The sequence below is a fragment of the Abramis brama genome (genome assembly GCF_963993115.1).
Source record: "Abramis brama genome assembly, chromosome: 6".
Taxonomy (NCBI): domain Eukaryota; kingdom Metazoa; phylum Chordata; class Actinopteri; order Cypriniformes; family Leuciscidae; genus Abramis; species Abramis brama.
In genome coordinates this window covers 31,426,926-31,452,169 of record NC_139968.1, presented here as the reverse complement: position 1 = coordinate 31,452,169, position 25,244 = coordinate 31,426,926, and the positions used below count along the sequence as shown (strand labels likewise).

Genomic DNA, 25,244 nt, shown 5'->3' with positions numbered 1-25,244 from the left:
TCTGGATAAGGGACAACTGCCACTAAGCTGCAGAAGAGCTGTTTTAACGTTGCTCCCTAATGCCGAGTTCAGACTGCACGATTTTCAAAGTAGTCGGGTCACTGTTCTTTTCACACTGAATGACTATCCAGAGTAACATTCAGTTGCTGGTGTGTTCACACTGCACGATGCATCGGCGACAGGAGGTTTCACACTGCATGACTTTCAGGAGGAAGAATCGCCGACAACTCCTGTCTGGCCCGCAAACTACGTTTCGCAACCAAACACACGCGAGAAGTGATAAGGAAATAAAGCAAAATCCCGCGTGCGTAAGACCGCAGTTCTCGCGCGAGTTTGAAATTGTTATTAAAAATGATAGCCTGCAAGAAGCTTGCGATCCAAATTGTCTGTGCACGGATTTGCAGCGAAAAGGAGAAAAAGAAAAACATTATGCGTGAGGAAATGGCTGGGAAGACAAGGGGAGCAAGGACTGTGTGTTCTGCAAAGAGAGTTTGTGGTAAATAAATAATGTTGCAATGTGCTGCTGTTGCTGCTGGTCAAGCAAATGTTTGTGCTTTGTTTCTGTTTGATATAATTGTAAATATATCTATTAAAATACTGATATTGTGGTCTATAACTCCTCCCCGAACTCCCCGCTGCTCTGTATCTTGCTCTCTCATTGGCTGTCGGTCATCGCCGATGTAGTTTTCAGTCAGAACACTTTTCACACAGCAGGATTTTGAATCGCCGACAGGTCCAGATATTTAGCATGCCAAATATCTCACGGGCGTCGGCGACTCGTCGGTGATTCTCTCAGATCGCGTCTTTGCTCATTCACACTGCGTGATTGTCACTCGCGTGAACGAGCACCGATTTGCCTGTGATTTCGGGCATTTGTCGGCGATTTCTCAAAACCTGTCGGCGAGCCAAAATCGGGGCTAAAATCGTGCAGTCTGAACTCGGCATAAGAAAGGTGATCTCAAAGAGATAAAAAACTGGAGGCCAGTTTCTTTGTTATGCACTGATTATAAGATTTTATCAAAAGTTTTGGCAAATAGACTGAAGAAAGTAATTGGACAGGTTATACATTTAGACCAATCCTATTGTGTACCTAATAGATCAATTGTGGATAATATATCTCTAATTCGAGATGTTTTGGAAGTCTCTAGACTGTTCGGAAAAAAATGTGGCCTAATTTCCCTAGATCAAGAGAAGGCGTTTGATCGGGTGGATCATCAGTTTTTATGGTACACGTTAGAAACCTTTGGTTTTCCACCTGCTTTCAATTTCAAGTGCTTTATGAAAATATTGAAAGTGTACTGAAAATCAATGGTGGTTTGAGTTGCCCTTTTAAAATACAAAGGGGGATTAGACAAGGTTGCGCCTTGTCAGGTATGCTTTACTCAATAGTAATAGAACCTATGTTAAATCAAATTAGGACTCATTTAGATGGTTTTACATATGAGAGTACTTTTCCACCTATAAAGCTATCAGCATATGCAGATGATGTTTTAGTTTTAACCAGTGGACAGGATGATATTGATAAGCTGGTTGAAATTGTTAACATGTATGCAAAAATCTCATCTGCAAAAGTAAATTGGGCCAAAAGTTCAGCATATAGAGTTGGAAAATGGAATGAAGGAGAACTGGTATTACCAGGTGAAATGGTTTGGTCACAAAGAGGTCTGAAATATTTTGGAATATTTTTGGGTGATGAAATAATAATGCAAAGAAACTGGGAAAATATTCTTGAAAATGTAGATGGAAGATTTGAAAGGTGGAAATGGCTTTTACCTAAAATGTCCTTTAAGGGGAGAGCATTGATTATTAATAATTTAGTAGCCTCCTCATTATGGCACAGATTAACAGTTTTAGAGCCTCCTGAAGGGGTTCTTGGAAAAATACAGGTCAAGATGATCAATTTCTTTTGGGATAGATTATACTGGTTACCACGGAATGTTCTGTACCTTCCAAAGGAAGAAGGTGGTCAAGGGGTTGTTGACCTTGTAAGCAGGAAAGTAGCCTTTAGGCTACAGTTTGTTCAAAAGTTTTTATACAGTCCTAGTGTCTCATGGTTTGGACCAGCCTGTTGCCTTTTAAGTAAGGTTGGAGGGTGGGGTTTTAGACGAAATATCTTTTGGACAGATTGTAGGAGTTTTAATCTGAAATTTATTTCTTCCTTTTATGAAAGCTTAAGAAAAGCATGGTGTATGGTACAGGTCAAAAGATCATTGTCATATCAGTCTCTGTATTGGTTTTTGAAAGAGCCATTGATTAATGGTGCTCGACTCGATTTATGTGGAAATACAACTTTGTGGTTGATGCCAATTTTAACAAAAGCCAAAATTGTTAAAATGAAAGACTTAATAGGAGTTGCTGGTATCGCGTTGGACAATGCTGATGCACTCGCACAGAGACTTGAAATGAAATCAACAAGGACAGTCTATTTCTTATTAAAGAAGTGCCGAGAAAATTTGAGTGAAGAAGACTGGAACTTTTTGTCAAGTCAAGCTCTTCCTCATAAAACGGATAATTTTCCTTGTATGGTGATATCTAAAAGTGTAATAGAAAATGAAAATGTTGTAATGACCCCAGAGAATTTGAGAGACATAATGTTTGATACAATTGGGGGAAAGAGTTTGTATAAAGTTTGTGTGAAGGTGATAAATCAAGAGAAATTAAAACGTATGGATTCCCCATGGAGAGATCATTTAAGTGTTGATTTTGATGTCAAACCTTGTTGGGGCTCTTGTTACAAACCACCATTGACTAAAAATGTGGGTGATCTTCAATGGAGAATTTTACATGGAATTGTTGCTATAAATGCTTTTATCTCATTGTTGAATCCAAATGTGCAAGATAGTTGTCCTTTTTGTGGTGAAAGAGAAACCATATTTCATTGTTTTATGCATTGTGAGAGACTAAGACCTTTATTTGGTTTATTGGAGGTTTTATTTACTAATGTTAATGAAATATTTACAATGATTGTGTTTATTTTTGGTTTTAAATATTGTAAAGGAAAAATGAAGAAAGGACGGTTGTTAAATTTTATCTTGGGTCAAGCCAAAATGGCAGTTTATATTAGTAGGAAATATGAAATTGCTGGTAGTAGTAAAAATGTTGAATTGTTGTTTATGGGGCTCATAAAAGCAAGAATAAAACATGATTTTATTTTTTATTCTCATATGAGAAAAATGGAAAACTTTGAAGAGGTTTGGAGCGTGCAAAGAATGTTGTGCTGGATTGAAAATGACACCTTGCACTTTGTTGAAGAATTTGAGTAGGTCTTACTCAATGTGATTTCTTGTCAATGTAGCCTAGTGTTTTTTTTGTTTGTTTGAGGTTGTGTAGTTAATAAATATGTGTTAAATCTCTCTCTCTCTCTCTCTCTCTCTCTCTCTCTCTCTCTCTCTCTCTCTCTCTCTCTCTCTCTCTCTCTCTCACAAGCTGGGTAAGATTATTTGGTGTAATCAATGTATAACTATGTTCTGGATATTTGAATTGATTGTGGAATTGATCTCTGATATCTGACATATTAAATTGTTACATGATTATCCTAACTGATTTTGACATTGTTCATTTAATGGGTAAATGAATAGTCAAACATTCGCTCACTTTTAGTGAGGCACAGATATTATTAAAACCTTTCATTTATGGAGTCAGATGAATTAACGAGTAAATACATATGATCAATGTATTATAAATTTAACCAACCAATACTTTGCATGAGTGAGGACAGAACACGTGATACCTTCCCCGTGTATTGGTGAACCGGCAATTGGACCAATATAGCGGGCCTTACATTATAGATCAGACACATTCACACTAATGTCTGTCTTTATCATTACAGTATCAGATCTTTAGTCAGGTTATATAGTGCTGATGTTTATAGTGTGTGTTATAGATCAGACACACTCACACTAATGTCTGTCTTTATCATTACAGAACCCCTGTCTTCAGGTGTTGTAGCAGGGATTGTTGTTGTTCTGCTGCTGCTGGTGTTTGCTGTTGCAGCTTTTTGTGTTTATCTCCTCAAGACCCCTCAACGAAAAAATCAAACGTGTAAGTATTACATCAGTAGAAAAAAAAAAAATTGTTTATTGTAGTACAGTAGAGTTGAAATATATTATTTTTAACAGTCAATATTTATACTTTTTACCAGCTCTACTTGTGATTGATTTGGTGTAATAATTAATGAAGTGTGTGATTGTCCAGTAATGAGCTGAATTACATTAACAAACTAATTACTGAATCTCTGTCTGTTTAAAATGGTGAATTTAAGATCAGTTTTTGATTGTCTGTTTGTGAAAGGCTGGAAGCTTACGCTGTTATTTTGAACCAACAATCAGAAACAAAAAGCAGTTGACGGATGAAGGATGACGTGCATAATTCAGTTATATATCTGACTCCAAAATGATTAATCAGACTCCATAAAAGTTGTTATTCTTTAACCTCTTATTCTTTAAAGGTAAAGGTCTCACTTAGAACTGATAGGAAAGTGTAGGATTTAACCTGAACGGTTAGATAACGAAAGTTATAATCACTTTAGCTTTCAACATTTCAGTGTAAAAGGAAAGATTCTTAAAGCCTTTAAAGCAGGCAAAATTATTTATTACGTTACACGTTTAAATAGGCGGTAGAATGGAACAACATACTGTATAGAAAACTTAGTTGTAACAAATAATGCAATGCTGTGCAGAAGAGGTTGTAAAAGCCTTTCATGTAGTAAGAGACATAGTTACATGTTAGAACACACTAGTAAATAAACAGTATGTAGTTTAAAGCATATGTCCTGTGAAGCGAATGGTACAGACGTGTCATTGAGGTGCAAACGACTCTGTCTCTCCCGACAGAACCATTCTGTGCCTGAAGTGTCCCAACAGTCCTCAATCAGCATATTGATGAAACCCTTGCCTAGTGCATTAGCATACTGTGATGATCAAGGCCACTGAGCCATGCTTAATTCACGTCTACTTTTAAAGGGTTTTCTGAAGTACTAGGGCAGACAGAGTTCTACCCATATTCGCTCAGCCCTACATTTATTTATGTACTTTTGTTGTTCTGATATTAAGGTTGGGAAATGTATCAGAAACTGGCCTGCTGTCCTTTTTCTGTCATTTTGAGTTTTATCTGGACTGCCTGATATCTTCATAGCCGCCTCACAGCTGTATTTGTGTTTGTGTCATTGTGTGTGGCTTCATTCACCTTATTCATATAAACATCTTTCCCCAGATTTCACAAACAATTTTTTAAGTCTAGTCCCAGACTAAAATGCATGTTTGAGTGGGTTTAACTGAAAGCAACTTGCACTGAGGTATCTTGTATATCAGTGCCATGGTTTTATCTCAAGATTGCACACCAGTAATGTTTTTTTTCTTAGGTGCATTTCTAAAAGCTACTTAACCTAATTGAACTAAGGCCTAATCCTGGCTTAATCTAAACCCTGTCTGTGAAACCTGGCCATAGAATATTAATCAGAAACTCAGAACTGAAAACCAAGCAAATTAGTGTTATTTATTCCTATAAAAGGACAGTTTATTCTAAAATATAAATTCTGTCATAATTTTCCCACCTTTATGGCATTGCAAACGTTGACTCCAGTGGTTTAACCTAAATTTTATGAAGCAATATGATATTCGTCTGTAATGTGTATTCATGCTACAAAGTCTGTTCTCGTGTCAACACAACATGTTTGCGTTGTGATGCTCTCGTGAACGCGCGTGAATGTGAAATTGTTGTGTTTTTTATTTTATTTTTTATTTTTTCTTCATGTTGAGGTTAAACCACTGGGGTCACATGGATAACTTTAATGATGTCTTTACTACCTTTCTGGGGCTTGAAAATGGTATTTACGTAGACTGTCAATGGAGGGACAGAAAACTCAAATATTTTATTGAAGTAATCTTCATTTGTGTTATGGGTTTGGAATTGCATGAGGGTGAGTAATTAATGACAGAATTTAAATTTTTAGGTGAACTATCCCTTTAAACAATTAATTTAACACATGCAACATTATTGCTAATTGTTGCAGATCAAGTAGAAGTCATCCACATGAAATGAATCACACAGTATTCTCTCAGTCCTTCAGTTCACTCACTTATAATCTCCTTTTTCTCTATTTCTGTTCTGCTGTGACATGTAGTGGAGACCGTGATGGAGGGAGAATCTCTCATTTTAAAACCTGTCACTGAAATAAACAAAGGTGATCAGATACAGTTGATCAAGACGTCTGGAGATAAAGACACTCTCATAGCTCAAATCAAAGGAGGGACTGAAGTGATCATTCTGGATGGGAGATTCAAAGACAGACTAGAGGTGGACAAGAGGACTGGATCTTTCACTATTACAGACACCAGAACTGAAGACTCTGGACTCTATAAAATACTGATCAGAAGAGGCATAAGGACCTTGTATGAAGAATTCTACATTTCTGTCATTGGTGAGTCGTTCCAGTCAATGTAATAATGGTCACATTCTTCCTCATTCTTTCAGTTTTTTCTAAAGGTAATTCAGCTCAACGGCGTAATTCAGCTTCCCATCAGTTTCCTCAGATCATTTCAGTCTTTTTTAATAAACCATTTTAACACACTCCATTGATCACACAAACAGCACAACAGTTTCTAGACAGTATTGATTGAAGAGACAGAACACAAGAACTATGATGGTTTTCTGGTGTATTTAATGTTCAGAAGCAGATCATCTCTGACACTAAAAAAAAAAAAAAAACTGCAAGTTACTGTAAATCTGCATAAACCATGTTATGTCTTCTTGCTTCCTTGGAGTTGCCTTTATATTTCATATTTAGTTTAATGCATTAAGTAATGTTAATATGCTAGACATGTATAAACATATTTCTAAATGATTATTGAACTTGATAAATAAATGATATAATATTCTTAGGTCAAGTTTCCTAATTAATGTTGACAAATATAGCTTTATGTAAAATACTATTCTAACATTCATATTAGTTATATTTATATTATTTTGAATACCAAAATTAATATAACTAATCTCTTTATACATTTAAGCAAATTCAATTAATATTCAACTGTTTGAAATTAAACGCAAGTGCAAATATTATGAAACCTAAACATCATTGATTCTAGCGTGTCACGCATGTTTGAGCTTCTGTTTATCTGAACATGATACACTCAGATTGATGTGCGTTGATCAGTGTTGTGAATAAAAGGTCTACATTTACAAATGTATTTGGCAGACGCTTTTATCCAATGCGACTTACATTGCATTTCAAGGTACATATTTTTTACATTCTCAGTTCTTGCTTTCCTTGGGAAATGAACCCATGACCTTGGCGTTGCAAGCGCCAACGCTCTACTGTTTGAGCAACAGGAAAATTCAATTGGTTGAAAGATGCACTCAACTGTTGATCTATTAACTTTTTGAACAAATTATGATTAGCAAGTGACAGATTTGACCATTGATCCTCATGTTGTTTCTTTATAGCCACCACCACCATTCAAAAGTTTGATTTAAAAAAAAAAAAAATGTAATACTTGTATTCAGCAAGGATGCATTAAATTAATCAAAAGTGACAGTAAATACATTTTTAATTTTCACGGTGTGGTTCTGGAGTGGAGAATGAATGGAGTAGAGGAAAAGATCTAATCGCATTTATTGAAACAATCCAGATGAAGGTAAACCAGACAATCCTAAGTGAGTGATAAAAACCATAAACGGGACAGATTTATTAATATACCACAGATAACGACTGACAACAACAGACTGAATCAGAGGGCTATTTAAGCACAGGATACTGATCAATTAAACTAGAAACTAGTGGAGGACTGATCGGACACCACTGAAACAAAAACTATAAGAGAAAGCGTGAAGTGATTCAGTACACATCAAAATACGAGCCCTTAAACAAAAACAGAGAATATTTAGCAATAGAGAAATAACTGTTCTTCTGAACTTTCTATTCATAAAAGAATCCTGAAAAAAATCATCACTGTTTAAATAAAAATAGCAGCACAACTCTTTCCAACATTAATAATAATCAGAAATGTTTCTTGAGCAGCAAATCATCATATTAGAATGATCATGTGACACTGAAGACTGGAGTAATGATGCTGAAAATACAGGAGTAAATTAACAGTTTAAAATTAAATTAACAATATACAGTTTATAAATTAAACCGTGATTTTAAATTGTAAAAAAAAAAATCACAATATTACACAAATCTTGCATCAATAACAGTAACAGTAGTGTTTAACAGTAGTGTATATACAATTAAAAAAAGGGTTCCTCGGGGTTCTATATAGAACCCTGGGGTTCAGTACTTGGCCAATAGAACCTTTTACCAAAAAAATGGTTCTATGTAGAACCATTGCATAGCAAAGAACCTTTTTAATTAAAATGGTTCTATAATTCATGTTTTATGACGGAAGTGTAAAGTGATTACACAATAATTATAGGCCTACACAACACATTCACAAAGCTTTTTGAGTCAAGACCCATGAGAATGACTGCTGTAGTCAAAAACAAGAGTCAACAAATATTAATATCTAGTCAATGTGGTTTGAGCTGTACATTAGCATGAAATTTATATGTCCTAATACATTATAGTTTACCTTTTTTACAAATCATTTTGGAAGAAAAAAAATAAACTAACCAGGTGTTTTCTTTATTTTGTATACCACATTGTGATGGTTTTAATCTAATAGAGAGCCTAAGTCCCTCCCCTTCCGGTCGACCACCATGGGACCTTATTTCGGAAAAATATTGTATGGTAGTCAATGGCGAGAGACAACAAATATTTTGATCTCGTTTGAATTGTGCCCTGATTTACACATATGATGTTTGTCAATTTAAAAGATGCATTTTAAAGTCAAGAAAGTCGCAGCTTGATGTAAAACTGCTGAGGTATAAGACTGTGAAAATACGTAATTACAGAGACTACAAACCCAGAAGGCGCACATGCGACGTCATACCTTTTCTCTCAATGAATGAAGCTAACTTTACTGAAGCTAACGTCTGACATTTTTTCTATAGTCTTACATTATAATCGTAACGTTACGCCGTCATGCCTGAGTGTTTTGAGCCAGAATACACACATACGAGCAACGGATCTTGTGATGTACATAGTGCGAGACGAGAGATGTAGTTCATTGAGCGATTTTCACATAAAACTAAACGTTACTCTTCTGTTTTATGACAAACTGTGACTTTCTTGACTTTCATAATTACCTTTTAAATTGACAAACATCATATGTGTAGTTCAGGGCACAGTTCAGACGGAATAAAAAGATAAGTTATCTCTCGCCATTGACTTCCATACATATTTTTTCCGAAATAAGGTCCCATGAGCCGGAAGCGGAGGGGCGGGACTTAGGCTCTCTATAATCGTATAATAATAGCAGAGCCCGTCTACGGAGAGCCTGCCCACTCCCTATTAAGCTCTATTGTACCGAATTTTGGTTGTAGTACCACCAGAGTTCCACTGGGGGCGATCGCCATGAGTGCAAAATGAATGGGAGTCAATGGGGCTAGACGGCTAAATGTGTCTCTTTCACCCGATTGCCGTTGATAAATCTTAAATCTGATTGTAGATTTTGCAAGTTCAACATGGGTTTTAGGTCGAAAGTTGAATGAACAAGTACTTATGTCCTTTCGATTTCTTACAGGTTGAGTTGTTGTTGCCCATAACACGCTAGCATTCTGCTAATGAACGCTGATTGGTCAGCGAAGGACTGATTACGACCAGAGATACCGCTTGATGGCATCGTGTCATCCGCAGCGGGACCAGAAACAAACAAAACAAAAACTCTTCCAGCAAGTGTGTTTACCTGTGTCAGCTGTGTTGTCGATGCCTCGAGTGAAAAGAAAGTGCAGAGCGCGAACGCAACAGAGTGAGTGAAGGATTGCCGTTAAGCAGTATCTCTGGTCGTACATGTATATGACGTCATTGACACTTTAAAATACTTTTTAAAGCAAATAAGTGACTCAAAAAAAGTCTAACACCCAGCAATGTGTAATTTATTTGCATCTCCTTTCGAATACAACATTCAAATTACTAGACAAAAAATTATATCCTGAGAAAAGTGGATTTTTATTGGTATAGCGCCATAGACCTCCATTCATTCTGCACTCGTCCTGTGAGCGCCCTCATATGGAATCAGAGAGGAACTGCAACCAGTTCAGAAGCCGGAAGTGTACTGAGAGTGAAACTTCTCGCCATATTAGACATTCTCTGATAATAGTCAAATAATCGTAAAAATGCCCCCTGGTGACGTATATGCGTTGCATCATCCTTGAATTCCTATTGGTGGATTGGCGAAGATGAACCTCGAGTCGAGAGACAAGTGACAGTTAATTTTTCAAACTGAGGAGTCCGCCATTTTTCTGCCCGCTCATGCACTCAGGTAAGTTAAGTTTTTACATTTTTAAAATTATTTTATTGAAATATTTAGTATTGGAGTTCATATTTATATTGGTTAGAGTAGTCCTTGTGATAAATACTGATACTATAATCTAAATTTACCTCAGTAAAAGCACTGCTGTTGTGGTCTTCGCCAGCCGTCGGTTCAGAAAGCCCTGTTAAATTGAGTTTGCTCCGGTTTTTAAGTTAATTAAGATACAGTATCCATTTATTTCCTTGTTAATGTTAATGAAATTGTCAACTACAATAAGATAGCTGTGTTATAAGGAGACGAGCTTCGAGTCAGAAGCGTGAATTTTAATTTAAATGAAGCGCGCGCTCGTTGTTCAAATAAACGGCGCTGATTCAAATTAAAGCGAACCGGGTGGAAGACGGAGGTGTATGATATGTGAATGTGTGTCGCAGTTTCACACATACTCAGTTAGCGGCGAGTATTTTTCCCAGGCCTATGTTAACAGGTGTAACTGTTAACGTTAGTTCTTAACTTTGGCCTGCGAGCTCTAACAGTTACTTTCGTGCAGTTTTTAAGTTTGCTCCAACCCAGAACAAACGAAGATCTTGATTAGCTTGTTCAGGTGTGTTTTATCAGGGTTGGAGCTAAACTCAACAGGAAAGACACTGCTACAGTCAGTGCTACAATTCAAAACTTCCGGCCGGTCTGCATTAAAACTGTGCACAGTTGCAGTGTTCGTCTATGTTTACTGTGACGTATGCCGCTGGATTAAAGTGATGATAGCACATGGTTAAATTTAGCATTCAAATGTTCTAAAGCCATAAATGTTTAGGTGTGTTTAATGCATAACGTTAGTTGGTTTGTGAAGTGTTATTTATGTTCTGTTTTCTTTTATCCCCAGATTACCATGGTTGATAACTCATTGATGGATAACTCATTGATGCAAAAGAGTATTCAGAGACAAGTCTCACATCTGTGCATTACTGAAGTGTTGTTTGACAGCATCACTAAGCAGACCTGGTACAGTATTGTATTTCATTGTATTTTATAACAGTTAAATGTATTTTACGTTAAACTTGGTGGTTGCTGGGTACTGAAATAATATATTTGATTATGTTTCTTAGGTACCCAAATCATAAAACGTATGGAGAAGTTCTGGGGAGTTTGATCACCCACTTTCCATGTTTGAAGGATGGCAGCTCCTCTGGTTATGTATGAACATTTTGCAGTTCTTTTAATATTGTGAAAATATTGAGATCATTGCTCATTAAAAAAATCTCACACAGAAACAATTTTTTTCAAAAGAAAGTATAAATGTGTTTACAAGGATACCTTGTTGGAATGTCTTAGAAACACATTTTAAAAAGAAAGGATTCCCTTGGTTAGCTCATCGATCATCCTGCATATGAAGAAGTATGGGATTAAAAGGAAGTGTGCTGGACAAACAGATTCTGAGGGTCAAAAACAAGAGGCAAGTTCAGTTCAATAAATCTGATGTCGAAGGCAGATTAAATTTGTATTAACATGAAACACATTTTGACAATTATTTCAGAGTGCAAAATGTAGATGAGAACCATGCATATAAAGATTCTGCTTGTTCACAGGTGGTATTTGGTTAAGTTTTCCTTAACTGATACATCAGTTTTTAAGATTGATGTTTCAATCAAATTCAATGCCTGTAGTCATTTTGATTACTTTGCCACACCCACTATTTTTCTTATTGAACATTCTGTCTCGGAAAAACATCACTATATAGCAGTCAGTTGCAACCTCCAGTTCATGCTGACCATGGAACTTGTTTGGCTGAAAGTGTGTAATTTGGAAATAAGCACCTGAAGTAAACAAATGTTTTGTTTTTAAGATGCTGCATGAACGTTGGTGAAGAATATGGAAACATATCTGAATGAAATGGCCCCACACATCATCAGGAGTGCAAAAGAAGGAGGTAAAAAAAAAAACTCTACGCCAATCTCATTGGACCAGCAGAGGAAACCACAGAAGGTAACAACACCATATAGTATCCCCCCCATATAGTATTTACCCTATAATTTACTCACTCTCTTCCTTCGTTTGTTTTTACAGGAACCCAAAGGTCCTACACCACATCCTACTGTTTACCGGCTCTCCTGATCCCCTCAAGGCTGAAAGTGTCAGCATTATAATGGACAATGTGAACATCATAAGAGAGACAGACATTGACATGACACAGGCTGTGGAATGCCTGTTTGCAGTCTATTTTCTTTTCAATGTGCAATACCCGGTTGACATTAAGCACACAATGACTTTTATTCAAAAATATATGCTTAAACTTACACGAGCATGACACAAGAACACCAATACCTGTACTGAAAATGTACAGTCAACTTGTGTAAATTGTAGTCCTATTTAATAGATGTTTTAATTGTTCATGTATTGATTTTTATCTGCATTGTCAAATATCAAAAATGATGTGTTTTTCCTCATTTCAGAGATATATGTAAAAGTTAAGTACTGTATATATAAACAAGCTTATGTATGTTTATTGCAAAGTGAAAATGCTAAATGAAAAACTAAATGGTTAAATGTAATTAAACATCTTAAATGTAAATGTTAAATTTGCTGTCTAATACATGGTATAGAGGTGCAATTTTAAATATGACACTAATATTTTTGTATAATCAATTTAGTAAATTTAAACTTTTAGAATTTTCTTGATTGGTTATATTTTCTTATTAAATAATAATTAACTCCTTTAATAATACAGAACCCTTACATGGTTCTATATAGAACCATCTAACTTGGATTCAAAGAACCATTTGGGGTTCTTTTTATGGAACCCATTAAAGTGGTTCTATATAGAACCATTTTGGAGTTCCATATATGAAGCGGGTGATAGAACCATTTCTGGTTCTAAATAGAACCATTCCTTTTAAGAGTGTACAATAAACAATAGATAAAACATGTCTTTTCAATATATATATTTGTTTGTTTGTTTCCTTTTTTTATGTTTTTGAAAGAAGTCTTTTATCACCAAGGCTGCATTTATTTGATCAAAAATAGTAACACTGAGAAATATTATTACAATGTTAAATACAGTCATGGTCAAAATTGATGGCACCCCTGATAAATATGATAAAAAATGGCTGTAAAAAATAAATCTGCATTGTTTATCCTTTTGATCTTTCATTCAAAAAATTCACAAAAATCTAACCTTTCATTGAAGTAAAAGAACTGAAAGAGGGGGGTAAATCACATTATAAAATAAATGTTTTTCTCCAAAACACGCTGGCCATAATTGTTGGCACCGTTATTAAATACTTTCTGCAAACTCCTTTTGCCAAGATAACAGCTCTGAGTTTTCTCCTATAATGCCTGATGAGTTTGGAGAACACCTGACAAGAGATCAGAGACCATTCCTCCATACAGAATCTCTCCAGATCCTTCAGATTCACAAGTTCATGTTGGTGCTTCTTCTGTTCAGTTCAGCCCACTCATTTTCTATATGGTTCAGTTTAGGGGACTGGGACGGTCATGGCAGAAGCATCATTTTGTGCTCAGTTACCCATTTTTGTGTTGATTTTGATGTTTGTTTTGGATCGTTGTCCTGATGGAAGATCCAACCACGGCCCATTATAAGATTTCTAGCAGAGGCCGTCAGTATTTGATTTTTTATCTGTTGGTATTTGCTAGAATCCATAATACCATGTTTCTGAACAAGATGTCCAGGACCTCCAGCAAATAAATAGGCCCACAACATATAAGATCCAGCAGTATATTTAACCGTAGGCATTGGGGACTCTTCATCCCTGTTTGCACCAAACACATCTGCTGGTTTTGCTGCCAAAAAGCCCTTTTTTTAAGATTTTAAAAGATCCAGTCGTGTCTGACAACTGAATATGCTGGAGATTATTTTTGGAGAAGCGAGGAGGATTTTTCTTGAAACCCTCCCAAACAACATATGGGGATGTAGGGGTTGTTTGATAAATATTTTTTAGGCTTTCTGACCCCCAAGACTCAAGTAATCTCTGCAATTCTCCATCTGTGATCCTTGGAGAGTCTTTGGCCACTCAAACTCTCATCCTCACCGCCCATTAATTCAATATAGACACACATCTATACAACACATCAGTTGATTAGAACTTCTTAATTATTGCCCTGATGGTCAACATGGGGATTTTTAATTCTTTAGATATTTTCTTTACAGCCACTCTCTATTTTGTGAAGCTCAACAATCTTTTGCCTCACATCAGAACTTTATTCTTTGGTTTTACTCATTGTGATGGATGAGCAAGGGAATTTGGCCTTTGTGTTTCCTCATAGTTAAACTCCTGTGAAACAAGAAGTCATAGCTGTCATGATTCTGCCATCTAGTCCTTGTCATTCATTAATTCTTGAGGCAGGATCATGACAGACCCATGTTTTGTGTACAAGCACATGGCCATTTGTTTGGGCCATGTGCTTGTGTTGTCTCGTTCTCTTGCCCCGTCCCCTTGTTATCCTCGTTTAGTCATTGTTGCTTTACCCTTGTCACCTGTTTCCCTCATTAGTTTCTCCCTATTTAATCCCCTTGTGTTTGCTGTCCTGTGCTGGTTCATTGTGTGAAACAATCTGTGAGTAACCTGTTGAAAGTCTTGTCTTGAAAGAAGAGTTTGATCCTGTCTTCGCTGTTAGTTTTTGAGTCTTATAGTCTAGTCTTGTCAGTCCAAATAGTCTATCCTGTCCTGTTTTGCCCCATTGTGGGTTTTGTTTTCCTGTTTATGCTGTCTAGTTGTATCAATAAACCGTGTATAAGCGCATTCTGTCTGCATTTGGGTTCATCTCCTTGCGCCATCATAAAAATAGCTGGACAATTTCATGTTCCTAGTCACCCTGGTGTGCTTAAAAATGTAAATATTAATGGGAATATACTTCAGAGATATTTTTCTCATAAAAAAATCTAGGGGTGCCAACAATTATGGCCAGCGTGTTTTGGAGAAAAACATTTATTTCATAATGTGATTTACCCCCCTCTTTCAGTTCTTTTACTTCAATGAAAGGTTAGATTTTTTTTTTTTTTTTTTTGAAGGAAAGATCAAAAGGATAAACAATGCAGATTTATTTTTTACAGCCATTTTTTATCATATTTATCAGGGGTGCCATCAATTTTGGCCACCACTGTAACTGTTATAGTATTGAACTATAGACCTAAATGAACAATTGTATAAGGTTTGGTTCTTTTCTTGTCAACCTTACTGTTGAAAATCAGTTTTCTTTTTTGGGGGGATTTGCCATTTACGGCTATCTGAACTAATATTAAAAATGTATAATTTGAAAAATTTGATATTATAATTTGTTAAATTTATTAAAAGATTAATAAATGCACTGGGAAGAACTGTTTATTTACACTAACTATGGCAGTAACTAAAATTAACACATGTAACCTTATTGTGAATTGTTATTCATAATTTAGTTTAAAAAGGCATCTGCGTGAAGAACTGATTATTACAGTAGATGTTATGAGCACATGTGAAGAATCACACAGTATATCCTCAGTGTTTCTGACATGTTCATCTGCAAACTCACATATATTCTCCTCATTTCTCTGTTTCTATGTGCTTCTGTGACATGAAGTGAAGACAGTGTCAGTGATGGAGGGAGAGGATGTCACTCTAAACACTGATGTTACTGAACTACACAGAGATGATCTCATAGAGTGGAGATCTGGAGATAAAGGGTCTCTCATAGCTGAAATCAGAGGAGGGAGAGTTTTTATATATGACACTGGTCTTGATGAGAGATTCCTGGACAGACTGAAGCTGGACAAGAAGACTGGATCTCTGACCATCATGAACACCAGAGAAACAGACACTGGACTTTATGAACTAAAGATCAGCCAAGACAGTAAAATCAAACACAAGATGTTCAATGTTTCTGTCTATGGTGAGTAGTTTACATTTAACATCTTTATTCTTTTAATTTAATATTTTAATGTAGATGATGTAGTTGTGAAGAGCTTATTTCAGGTTGTCCTTATCTTTATTGGGGAGCTTATGTCCTCACAAAGTATGTGAAATCTGCGTCTGCCACATCACTCGTTCGTCTGCCTGAACGTGACGTCTGCGTTTGCTGCAAGGGTGTTTCCAGCACATTCCACACACTTATTCATTCTTTATTATTGTTTTCAATGTAATTTTGTGGACTTTATTAATTCATTAATTCATTTGCGTATTTATACCTATACCTAGCCTGGCTCCGCCCTCCTACGCACTTCCGCTCAATTTCATTTTCCTTCAGTACTACGTCTGGGACTGCTGTATATTCTTGGGTTTCCAGAAACCAATTTTTTGTAGGACCAATCAGCGAACAGAGAGAGTGGCTGAGAACGATGACGTTGATGTAGTGCGTCAGTTTGAGTTGGAGTTCAGTAATGGCAGCGGAGAAAGACGTGAGAAAAGCTATTCGGTCCGTTGTTGCAAAACTGCCGAATATACAGAAGTTAAAGCCGGAGCAAGAACAATGTTTGCTAAGTTTTGTTGGTGGCCATAATGTTGTAGTTTGTAGATAATAATATTTGACTTGACTAGATGCCCTGAACAAAATGACGGACTAGCCTATGTTTTCATGTTTCCACTGTTAGATCGCGCCCGCGATGTAAGATTTTTTTCTGTCGATATTGGAACGTGAGTGAAGTTCAAAGCCTATGATAAAGAATAGTTTAGCATCCAAATATCGCAAATGTTGAAACAATTTGATTCTAATTGTTACGTGATCCTAACGCCGCTTACTTTCACTTTCGCTTATAAAGTATTTCATTTTGGCTTGTTTATAGTTATTTTTTTCATTCTTGTTCAGTTCTGAATATCATTACATTTAAATGATTTGTTGTTGAATATGTTTAGTGTATTTTTTAACACATTTTATTGTTGTGTATATTGGTATATAATAATACCTTGAAATTCAGTGCGGTCAATGACCGTTTATGGCCGAAATAGGTAAATATGTTCATTTGTTTTTTTTGCCTTAGTGTAATTTATATGAAAAATGAAAATACAGACACTTTTAGGAAAAGTCAGGTACCAACAGGATTGTATTTATTTTTTCAACAGTTATTGAAGATATAAAATTCAAAACTGTCAAAATGACCGCCATGGCAGTTCTAGTGCTAGTGGTGAATGAGTTAGCTAAGGCGAACGATAGGGATGCAAAGCCGATAGTTGTTGTCGTCTCTCCTCTTGTTGCACTAATGGAGGACCAAGGAGGCAGAAAAGTTGTTTCCGTATCCCGCAATAGCCTGGTGATCACTGTACAGCATTTGCAGCAGATCCATAGACTGTAAAAAAAAATATGGACGTAGTGTCCGTGACGTCACCCGTAGGTCTCTGAAGAGCATTTTTGAAGCCTTAAGTGGGCGGAGTCGGCCGTCGCCATCTTGGCCTCGCATCACTTTGCGTCACTCTCGGATAACAGAAAATGGGCAAAGAGGCGGGGCGTGGGTGAAGCTGGAGGAGTCTGGCTATCTGAAATCACGGCTCACCGCTCAACGTGATCGAGTTAGCTCAGGCTTGGGAGGTAATGCTATATGCTGCTGAAAGTAGCTACCCTATGGAAAGTACCAAGTCTGTGACTGCACAGGGCCTCGCGCTAAAGTGACAGTTGATGATGTAAAGCCAATTAAAAGTTCCTGTTTTTGCCCTTCGAAATATTATTAAAAGATATGGCTACAAGTGAGACTGTGTATCGTGATTCTGTACTATTCTGCTAGTTGAAAATTTATTATGCAGTAACCAAATATTACTCTTGAGAGTGTGTGTGACAGTGATTTATGTGCATACATGTCAGTCACTCTTTTTTTATAGTCTATGGTCCGTCAGCGCGGTATTGCTCGTCAAGTTCGTAGAGAGCTTATTCAGTCCATTTAAAATTCTGATTTTGGCCACCTCTCAAATGGGTTAAACCATAGATATATTGCCTATGAAGTTCAAGTAAATGCGCTAGAAATCCGCGCTCATTCAAGGATGTGCATTTATAGCATGGACGGAGAAAGCACCGACACCTGCAGGATTTCATCTGACGGTACATAACATAACGTTAAGCATAATAATCTATCTGTTCCGTGAGAGCAGAACGACCGAGCCTTTATATCTATAGACGTTTTTAAATCTGAAAACTCCAAAAACCAACGAAATTGTCAGACATCCATTAGTGCATGTTCACAGAGGAAAACAACTGAAATACAGCACTGGTTGTTCTCTCGAACGATACTCGACGACAACGACGGAATCCTAAAACGTTGGCGAAGTAATGGGTGTATTAAATTGTATGAAATAATCCCGAAAAAAGCACAAACACTGCAGAGATGGCAAGTTCAGCAGCTAAAATTTGCTGAGGTGAAGTGACGCGGCTAACAGCAGACGAACGGCTAGCATTGACATCAGCGGGAATCCACCTGTCACTCAAAAGTGGACACACCCTTAATTATGCAGAACTTTAAATATTAATCAACTAAACGGATGAGTTATAAAAAAATTCACCCCCCTCACAGTTGTTATGAAGGGCAAAATTAGCTGTATAGACCAAAGCCACGGAGAGATCCAGGCTGTAAACATGTTTTTTTCTGCTGTAAAGTTGGTCATTTTAACATGGGAGAGATACAGATTTGACTCACTTCTGCAGCCAGCCTCAAGCGGCCAGTCAATGAATTGCAGTTTAACTCACTTCCGTGTTGGTTTCAAGAGAGAGACGGGGAGGTTGCCGCTTGGGCAGATCCGAAACGACCGCAGCAGCGTATTGTTAATGATTAGACCCCGCTTCGACAGTTGACTGAATTCACTGTCCTTAGTGTCAAATATACATTCAGAATTTACAATTGTTCCTTGAACTCTTAAATTCGATGAACAAAACCAGCAGCTCTCGTTGACAGACATCTTATTCTAAACATAGGGTGTTTCTCAAAACCAAGAATGCAAAGAACGGACTTGTGTTCTTGGGGAGAACGCTCTTGCTAGTTGTTCTTGGAAGAATGAACTCACAAGGTGAAGAGCACACAGAACGCTGCTGACAGTTTGAGACGATGTGTTCTTGCTGGTATTGCACAATAATACCCCCGCACAGATGCCGTCTGCAGTACCCAAACATAACGAGAATTATTGACGATAACAGCAGGCATTATCGCCTAAGCCTACCCTCAGCTCAAGGGATTACTCTACTGTACACTACAATGTAATGTATATTCATAACAATAGCTACCTACGCTGGAGATTGTCACTTCCGAAAATGTTTAAGCGCATTTTCGGTTCGCCATAAATTTTCGAAAAATGCCAATATTTGAAATCTACACAGTTGATTTCTCGCATCAAATGTTCTCAGAAGTGAATTTAGTGATGAAATAGCGTACAAAATTGTAGAAAAACGACTTGCTGTATTGACCTCTCGTTCCTCGAATGCCGAAATGAATGCTGGGATATTTCTGCCGTCAAGTTCACACAAGTTACCAACCCATCCTCGGTAAAATGGGCGTGTCAAGAACACTTCCGGGATTTTTAACCGTTCTTGCCAAAATGCAAACTTGTGTATTGGGACGGTACTTGGGCAGCGACTGATGACGTTTCACAAGTCCACAGGAACGCAAGTACAGACAAGAACACATATTGAGAAACGGCCATAATCCTCTGATCATTCGGACTTGTTGTTTCCGGCCGGTTTCGGCGCATGACATACGTCACGACCACACGTTAGCGATTGGCTATGGCAGATCCTGAGTGACTCTGGGCAGATCCAATAGTTTTGAACTTTAACAGAGAACCTGCCTACAAGGAAGTAAACGTTTCTCAACGGAGAGAGGCCAGACTCTCTGTACAAATGAAATGTACGAGAGTCTGGTAGAACCAGGCTAGTTTCGTCCTCCATATGTTACAGAACTACCACAATAAAAATTACAATTTCATCTGATGTGCGGAGCCAGGACTGTTTGCATTATGAATGATAAATAAGTCCTGTTACACTAATAAAACCTTCGTAACTGCAATTAAACAATAGGCTAAATAAATTAAATGTGCAATAGGCTAACTAATATCTGCTGAACATTTGGAATAAAAATATGCTGAAAACCCAAACAATAGCATGTGACAAACGAAACACGGATTATCATGGTTAATTATCCTGCTGTTACGAAAATTGAATAAACAATAAAAGGCCTAAATAAATAAACAAACAAACAAACAAACGACATACTATATTAAGGTAGGTTGTTTTGTGTTTATAGCCTAATAGTTCTTGTGTTTGCAGATAGTTGTATAATTTCGGAATACAGAGAGGCTATTTTTTTGTTCAATTCTATTGTTCTATTTACAGGATCTACAGAAACAGTCTCTTACCAGTTGACGTGATCGAGTTGGTGACCATGTCTAGTATACCAGTGCTGTGTAATTGGCCTATTAAAATTATAAAAGATAAAACACAATAATAACCCCAACAATAAGCTATAAAAATGCTATAGCCTTTATCAAAAATCACATGAATGACGCGTGACGTCTGACTCGACACTTCAAGGTAGCCTTGTCACTGTAGGCTACCTGATTTTTTTTTTTTTTTTTTTTTTTCTATTTGGGCAAAATGGTTTAAACCCCAATTTTAATCATCTGTGAAAAAAAAACAGGCTTTATGATGCCATCTACTGTGTATTGTAGAGGTTTGTAATAGATGAGAAGCGGTTAATATTGGGACGGAAAGCCTTGGCCAATAACATGCTCAGGAAAAAGGGGTTTTGCACATATTGAACTCAGGGACAAAATATATATAATGAGCAAGTAAATCATGAATCTATTTTCCAAACTGGAAAACTTTTTGTCTCATCCTGAATCACTACGGTCCACCTATAAGAAGTGTTTATATTCAGACTATTTTAGACTGTTTCGGGTCGACACCGCTGTGGAGTAGCCCAGTGCCTGCGTGACTCGCCATAGATGTAAATAGAGAGAAGTAGCTCTGGCAAGACGCATGCAGTTCTGTTTATTAACCGCTAGAGCGCCAAAAGTTAAGTACTGCAGCTTTCACTGCCACACGTGATTTATTTAGTGTCTACGTCTCGTCTGCGCCTTAAATTGAATGGAATAAATAGCAGAATTAAAAAATAAAAAATAAGACGTTGAGTGAGACGTTCACAATCGCAGTAAAAAATGGTAAAACTTTTTGGTAGGCTACTGCAGCCAAACAAAATCTTACTGAAAGATCATTTTTTGAGATCAAGTTCAAACTTGTTTAGATTTATGACTTTGATTTTCTTGCAGTTTTAGAGTAAAATGTGATTTTGAAAATATATATCTCATATATAAATTGAAAATAGTATTTTTGTGCAATTTTCATAACAATGCACATTGCACAATTCTGTTACTTTAAGTTCACTTTTTCAAAAAAAAAATTTTCACTTCAGCAATAATCTGCCATATGTCGTCTTTGAAAAGAGATCAAAACTTAAGTCTGTGCTAAAGCATTTGGAATTTACGACAGTTTAAAGGAGTCGTTCACTTTAAAATGAAAATTAGCCCATGATTTATTTTAGGTGTATTTGACTTTCTTCTTTCAGACAAATACAATCAGAGTTATATTAATAAACACCCTGACGCTTCCGAGCTTTATAATGGCAGTGGATTGCAACCATCAATTTAAAGTTTAAAAAAAGTGCATCTACTGTATCCATGATAAAAGTGCTCCACACGGGTCTCCGGGGGTTAATAAAGGCCTTCTGATGCGAAGCAATGCGTTTGTAAAATATCCATATTTAAAACTTTTTAAAGTAAAATAACTAGCTTCCGGCCAAATGAAAGCTAAGTTGCGTAAGTTGTATTTAAGACGCAAGCATGTTCGTTTGGCCGGAAGCTAGAATTTTACTTTGTAACATGTTAAATATGAATATTTTTCTTACATAAACTTGTAGTTCTGCTTCAGAAGGCCTTCAGGTGAGTAAATCAAGGACTAATTTTCATTTTAGAGTGAACTACCCCTTTAAGTTGGAAATTTAATTTTCAGGTCTATGCTCGAAAAGTGAATAAATAGATTATAAATACAGTGTAAATATAATTTAGCATAAAAAATCCCCTAAAAAAACAAACAAAACAAAAACAGAGGGTTAAGCAAAAAAAAAATGTATCTGTACCTGGAAGATGCAGACAAATAAGCTAGGAAAATATGTAGAAAAATTGAAGATGAAGGATTAAATCCACAGGCTCCATCTGATGCAATATAGGCAAAAGCCAACTGAGAGCATCGATGACTTTGTGACTAGAGCCAGAACTTTAGCACTGAAATGCCAATTCACTGACGATGAGCTCAATGAATGTTTAGTCCAACTTATCGTTGCCAGTACTACTTTCGATGCTTTAAGAAACAGCTATATACAGCAAGGCTAAAGGTCACCCCATTGCTGACATTCTAGCAGAGGGGTGAAAGAGTGAAGCCTTGGCAGCAGCAGCAGCTCATAATGAACAGATACAACAGCTTGGCATGTCACAGACTGAAAATGCCAATGCTGTAACAAGAGGACGAACATGTCAAAACTGTAACCCAAACCACAAGCCAAGGCAGTGCTGTGCATTCAACGATATATGCTCTATGTGCGGTAACAGAGGCCACTGGGCAAAGTGCTGTAAAAAGAACCAATCTTGTTGATTGTTTGAGATGTTTACAGACTTACGTTAAACGGGGGATGTTATGATGATACATAATATGTGTACGTAATACACTATGGCCGTGTACCGGAAATGTATGTCATATTAAACACGTTGAATCCTTAGTAAAAAAATTCTTATGCATCGTACTTCAATGTGGAGACATTAATAAATTAGTCATGACTAAAAAAAGAATGATAACTGATGTATTTTCCCATGAGTTCGCTATGTTAACGATATAACGTTACCTTGCTTGTTTGGTAGCTTGTTTAATACCGTAGCTTGTTGTATAATAAGTCATCCACTATAAAAAACATGGCGATAACAACTGCAAAAACATTGCAATAAATAAATGGTTTTGAAGAAGAATATTTTGTCATTCAAGAGTCAGCTTTTTCATTGAACTAGAGAGAAACTGTGAATAGAAGGATAATGGCACTGTCTCCATGCTACACTTATATTAGTAAGGCTATTAATCCTCTGTGTACACATATCCTTACAAGTACAATTTTGGCTGTATTATTTGTGTCCTCTTCAAAAATTGTTCCTGATAAATGTTATGTTTATCTCTTATAATCTCCTAATTTCTCTGTTTCTATGTGTTCCTGTGACATGAAGTGAAGACAGTGTTCGTGTTTGAAGGAGATCCTCTCATTCTAAAGACTGATGCTGAAATACAGAGAGATGATCTCATAGAGTGGAGATTTGGAATTGAAGGACCCCTCATAGCTGAAATCAAAGGAGGAATCATCTCTAAATATGATGATGGTGCTGGTGGGAGATTCAGGGATGGACTGGAGCTGGACAAGAAGACTGGATCTCTGACCATCACAAACACTGAAATAAAACATGCTGGAGTTTATAAGCTACAGATCACATCCATCAGTGGGGTTTCATGCAAGACATTCAGAGTTGTTGTCAGAGGTGAGTATCTAGTCAGTGTAATAATGATCACAGTTCTTGCATGGTAATTATTATTATCAGTATCATTTGTGTTTGTCACTTTTTAAGAAATCTAAGATTAAAGTTTCAAAATCTCCTATTGAACTAAATGCAAGTTATCAATGCTTTCAGTGATGTACATCTCAAACTCAGCATTTTGTGTACTGAAGGCTTATGAATTACTGAAGGGTTTTGGGAAAGTGACCCTCTGCTAATGTCCACTGTTGTGTTTTGATAACTATGCTTGACTGCCGCTGTCAAATCAAGTGAGAAGTGATCACACTGAAGGAATTACCTCATGAAATATTTTTAGTTTTTTACTACAACGCTCCAGAATGCTAGAACAGTGTTTTCAACCTATTTTTATAATACCTTATACCCTCTATTAGGATTTTACATTTTAAAAAACTGTCAGCAAGGCATGTTTATCAGTTAATTATATTCTCTGTTGACATATGAAGGTCATATGATTAGACCAACTGTCAACTGTGCGAGTGTGATACTGCTTTTCAATAAGAAGTATTGTCTGTTTTTGCTCCACCAATGAAAACGAAGCCACAGAAGTTAGGTGTCTCCTAGTAACAGACAGTAGCAGTGTTTCATTCCTGAATGAATCAGTGTTTATGAAGGAATCTACGGAGTTATATATTTAATGTCCCATTCGTAAAGACAGCTACTTTTTTGTTTCTGAATTATCAATGAAATCAGTGTTTGGAACAAATCAGTTGAATGAATGATTTAATGTCTTACTTGTGAAGACAGGCATTTGTTTTATTTCTGAAGGAATCAGTATTTTAAAGTATAATTTTACAGTAGTTCTTTATGACCCATTTGACACCTGGTATCAACATCCACTTTCAGTGTTCTGTGCTGAATACTGGTGGAAACCCATATGCCGGTAGTCAAAGCGCATAATGGAAATGCTGTCCGACCCGAATGCATCTCTGCTCCCTGTGAATCTCTGTCAAACACATGATCATTATGGGATGTGGTTTGGGATGTGTTGTGTGAAAACACACCAAAGTGATTCAAACTTTCCATCTCTTTTTAGTGAGCCAGATTTAGCTCATCTTAAAATCAGATGGAAATGGTGCCCACGTTCCTCATTCCATATCTGGTGGAAAGCTGTTTTTTCACAAGAAAAATAAAGGTTGATTTACATTATAAAATGATTTCATTTGTATAATAAGTTAACAGTTGTATAAAAGTTTACTGAAGATAGTTTGCAGTTTCATCAGCAGAGGTCATCTTCAAGACTCGCACAGGAGTTCGTAGGCCGCCCCGCTTACAGTTACAAAGATCACAGCAGTTATACCATTTCCAAGGTCTAAGCTACGTCATTGCTTACAGG

General features: G+C 36.7%; 2 protein-coding genes across 3 annotated transcripts in view; both read left to right on the top strand.

The window, feature by feature from the left end:
* Nucleotides 1-25,244, top strand: part of LOC311085769 (elastase-1-like) — a 262,685-nt gene that overhangs the window by 185,054 nt on the left and 52,387 nt on the right. The window lies entirely within an intron of this gene.
* Nucleotides 1-25,244, top strand: part of LOC311085748 (uncharacterized protein) — a 61,689-nt gene that overhangs the window by 34,060 nt on the left and 2,385 nt on the right. For both annotated transcript variants that reach the window (XM_084118353.1, XM_084118354.1), the window contains exons 4-7: nucleotides 3,925-4,041; nucleotides 6,122-6,418; nucleotides 15,921-16,229; nucleotides 23,570-23,875. In XM_084118353.1, the coding sequence (XP_083974479.1) occupies nucleotides 3,925-4,041; nucleotides 6,122-6,418; nucleotides 15,921-16,229; nucleotides 23,570-23,875 (1,029 nt within the window). The remainder of the gene's footprint in view (nucleotides 1-3,924; nucleotides 4,042-6,121; nucleotides 6,419-15,920; nucleotides 16,230-23,569; nucleotides 23,876-25,244) is intronic.